Here is a 4,542-nt window from a genome sequence, read left to right on the forward strand (position 1 = left end):
TAAGCTTCTGCCCTGTTTATAACTGAGTACTTTATATCATCACACTCACCTTACGTCTTCTGTGATTTACCAAGTGGCAAAATGATAATAATAAAGGCTGTTAATTTTGGTCTGCTGCTTAAGAGGAAATTGTTATCTGTGGTTCAGAAGGATTTCCAGGGCTCATCAGAAATTACATTTGGGTTGTGTTCTCATAGAATCCAAGGGAGCAAAGCCACAGAGACTAAATCTGCCCTTTCAGGACCACAGGGATAATACTGATAAGGAAGCACTCAGGTGTTCTTGCCTAAGGAAGGTGAGTTTCTGAATTCCATTTAAATTCATGTCTTCCTCACTGACCCATATTGTGAGATAAAATGCCTTGCGATATTGTCAAAAAAATAAATAAATTCATGTCTTCCTTTTGTGTTGCAAGTCCAGGGAACTAACATATGCCTCTTTCTTTCCAGTATTTGCATTCCTCAGACTCAGGTGAAATTGATAGAAGGACCTGTTCTAGAGAAGGGTGGTAGTGCAGGGAAGGTTCAGAGATTATTAGGTTTTAAGGATGCAATTTATTGGTCAGTTCCATGGATGGAACTCTCAGTCTTGTACATTTACAGTTTTTACTCTGTGACATGGGGCAAGAACTTGAACTCCCCAAGACTCTGATCCTTTACGTTTTATTTACAATAATGTTGTTCATTCCTACATCACCAAGTCCAATCCCCATTAGAAGCCAGCACCAGGTTGGTGGGGTTGCTGCCTCCATTTTACTGGTTAGGGGAGGGGTCATGTGGTCAAAGAAATGAAATGAGAGAAGGTGATTCTCTCCTGGTGCAATCTTCTTCCTTCATCTTTGGTTTTCACAGCAGTCCTATTGGTGTATGAAGCACTGGCCTTCAGACTGTAGGCCAAGTGTTGAATCTCTTTGCTTATACAGCTTATTAAGTCTCTAATGAGGGGATGTCCAAGTAACTAGATTTATGATAATAGTTGAGCATTTTCTGTGGGTCCAGGGTGGGCTAGTCTCAGGCATTCCCAGTACAAACCCAACTCATGTGAGAGGAGTTCTGGTGGAAAATGTTGAATTGTTCTCTGTGTAACTTTTCCTCCTGTGTTCACAGATTCCCTTGGAGAAGAATGACTCCTCTAAATGCTTCCTTTGTTACTGAATTCATTCTTGTGGGGCTAACAGACCTACCAGATCTACAGCTCCCCCTGTTCTGCCTCTTTCTAGTCATGTATATGGTCACTGTGTTGGGAAATTTGTGCTTCATAACTCTAATTGGGCTGAATTCACACCTCCATACCCCCATGTACTATTTCCTCTTCAATTTGTCCTTCATAGACCTCTGTTATTCTTCTGTGTTTACACCCAAAATGCTGATTAACTTCACATCAAAGAAGAATATTATCTCCTACAGGGGATGCATGACCCAGCTGTACTTTTTCTGTTTTTTTGGTGTCTGTGAAGCTTATGTACTGACATCAATGGCCTATGATCGCTATGTAGCCATCTGTAACCCACTTTTGTATAATGTTGTCATGTCCCCTAAAGTGTGTTCCATCCTTATGCTTGGTACATACTTGAAGGCATTTTTGGATGCCATGGCTCACACAGGATGCATGCTGAGACTGACCTTCTGTGATGCAAACACCATCAACCATTATTTGTGTGACATCCTCCCTCTGCTCCAGCTCTCCTGCACCAGCACTTATGTCAATGAACTGGTGGTTTTCATTGTGTTGAGCATCAATGTGATGGTGCCCAGTGTCACCATCTTTGTCTCCTATGGTTTCATCCTCTCCAGCATCCTGCACGTCAGCTCCACGGAGGGCAGGTCCAAAGCCTTCAGCACCTGCAGTTCTCACATAGTTGCTGTTTCTTTCTTCTTTGGATCAGGTGCATTTATGTATCTTAAACCATCTTCTGCTGGGTCTATGGATGAGGGGAAAATCTCTTCTGTCTTTTATACCATCGCAGTTCCCATGATGAACCCTTTCATTTACAGCTTGAGAAACAAGGACATTAAACTTGCCGTGAGAAAAACTTTGAGTAGGAGAATGAATTGATCAGAATCAGTGTCTACCCGTGTAGTTTGTTACACATGGGGATTCTGTGTGTTTAAATAAAATACTTTTAGTGGCAATCTTCTTAGCATTTTTTTCTAATAAGGTAAATGATGTTTGAGTCTCGCAATTTATTTTTAGTCTTTATGATATAGGTCTTCTTCTTTTCCTCACCAATAACATAATATCTTCTCCACCTTTTTGTTCTGTTTAGTAATAGCATTAAGTAATAAACATGTTGTGTCTTTTTTCCCGATTTTCATTTTCAACATGTTTTTTTTCTCTGGAACATGATGAATGCTCTTTACAGTATTGAATTAGGTAACAGAAGGGTGACCTTGTATTATTGGAGGTGTTCTTATCTGCCAATTGGTATTAGAATATATATCTGATACTCTGTTTGTACTCCCATTTTTCCATCCTCCAATTGGGAAGAATGTCTCCTTAAATTCCAGAGGTTGAAGATTCCATGATGACAATCAAGGTTAATCCATTTTTCTTTGTAGATTTTATGTACCAAGAGTCTTTTGGTAGGCTTTTCTTTTTTACCTTTGTACCGTCAAACCAACACATAACTGATCATAAAATTATTTTTATTGTATGGCTGGGAAAGTGAAGCTCAGTGTAGATAGATTTACCTAATGACACACAGCTTTGGAAAGAAAAAGTTGAGAATAAATGGTTAGCCTTCTGATTTAGGTCTACTCTTCTTTGTAGTCTGTTTTGCTGTATTTTATTTACTTTTTTTTAGTTTCAAGTTTTTATTTAAATTCCAGTTAGTTAACATACAGTGTAATATTGGTTTCAGGTATAGAATTTCATGATTTATCACTTACATACAACACCCAGTGCTCATCACAACCAGTTCCCTCCTTAATTCCCATCACTCATTAACGCATCACCTGTCCACCTGTACTCCAGCAACCTTCAGTTTGTTCTCTGTAGTCAAGGATCTGTTTTGTGGTTTGCCTCTCTCTCTCCCCCCCCGACATATTCACTTGTTTTGTTTTTTAAATTCCACATATGAATGAAATCATATGGTGTTTATCCTTATTTGACTGACTGACTTATTTTGCTTTGCATAATAATCTCTACCTCCATCCAGGTCATTGCAAATGGCAAGATTTCATTCTTTTTTATGGCTGAGTAATATTCCATTCCACATATATATCACATATTTATCCATTTATCAGCTGATATTTCCACAATTTGTCTATATTGATAAGGCTGCTGTAAACATTAGTGTGTATATATCCCTTTGAATCAGTGTTTTTGTATCCTTTGGATAAATACCTACTAGTGCAATTGTTGGACTATATGTCTTTTTTTTTAACCTTTTGAGGACTGGCCATACTGTTTTCCAGAGTGGCTTCACAAGGTTGCATTCCTACCAACAGTGTAAGAGCATTCCTTTTTCTTCTCATCCTCACCAACATCTGCTGTTTCCTGTGTGATTGATTTTATCCATTCTGACAGATTTGAGGTGATAGCTTATTGTAGTTTTGATTTCTATTTCCCTGATGATGAGTGATATTAGCATCCTTTTATGTGTTGGTTGGCCATCTGTATGTCTTCTTTGGAAAAATGTCTTTTTATGTCTTCTGCCCATTTTTTTGTTTTGTTTTGTTTTTACTGGGTTATGTCTTATGGGTTTGAGTTTGGTAAGTTCTTTATACATTTTGGATAGTAATCCTATCAGATATGTTATTTGAAAATATCTTCCCCCCATTGTGAAGGTTGCCTTTTAGTTTTGTTGATTGTTTCCTTCATTATGCAGAAGCTTTTTATCTTGATGAAGTCCCAATAGTTTATTTTTGCTTTTGTTTCTATTGCCTCAGGAGACGTTTCTATTACGAAGTTGTTACAGCTGATGTCAAAAAGGTTACTACCTGTGTGTTCTCCTCTAGGATTTTATGGTTTCCTGTCTCATTTAGAGCTTCCATCAATTTTGAATTTATTTTTGTGTATCATGAAAGCAAGTGGTCCTGTATCATTCTTTTGCATGTAGCTGTCCAGTTTTCCCAACACCATTTTTTGAAGAGAGTGTCTTTTTTCCCCATAGATATTCTTTTCTGCTTGTTAATGTTTAGTTGACCATATGATTATGGGTCCATTTTTGGGTTTTCTATTTTATTCCATTAACCTATGTGTCTGTTTTTATGCCATACTGTCTTGAACACTACAACTTTGTAATATAACTTGAGGTATGGAATTGTGATGATTCCAGCTTTGTTTTTCTTTTTCAAGATTGTTTTGGCTATTCGGGGTATTTTTTTGGCCCCATACAGATCTTAGGATTATTTTTTCTAGCTCTGTGTAAATTGCTGGTGGTAATTTGAGAGGGATTGCATCTAATGTGTAGATTTCTTTGGGTATTACAGACATTTTAACATATTTGTTCTTCCAATCCATGAGCATGGGATGTCCTTCCATTTCCTTAGGTCATCTTTAATTTCTTTCATCAGTGTTTTATGGTTTTCAGAGTGCAGA

At 37.6% G+C, this 4,542-nt stretch overlaps 1 protein-coding gene across 1 annotated transcript; it reads left to right on the plus strand.

Moving 5' to 3' along the window:
- Positions 1–1,085: 1,085 nt before the first annotated feature.
- Positions 1,086–2,055, plus strand: LOC103656270 (olfactory receptor 145-like). Its single transcript, XM_008683630.2, has one exon. It carries the CDS (start codon positions 1,123–1,125, stop codon positions 2,053–2,055), a length of 933 nt encoding a protein of 310 aa, XP_008681852.1. The 5' UTR covers positions 1,086–1,122.
- Positions 2,056–4,542: the final 2,487 nt, after the last annotated feature.

Source organism: Ursus maritimus, unplaced genomic scaffold (assembly GCF_017311325.1).
Source record: "Ursus maritimus isolate PB19 unplaced genomic scaffold, ASM1731132v1 scaffold_16, whole genome shotgun sequence".
In the NCBI taxonomy this organism is placed as follows: Eukaryota; Metazoa; Chordata; class Mammalia; order Carnivora; family Ursidae; genus Ursus; species Ursus maritimus.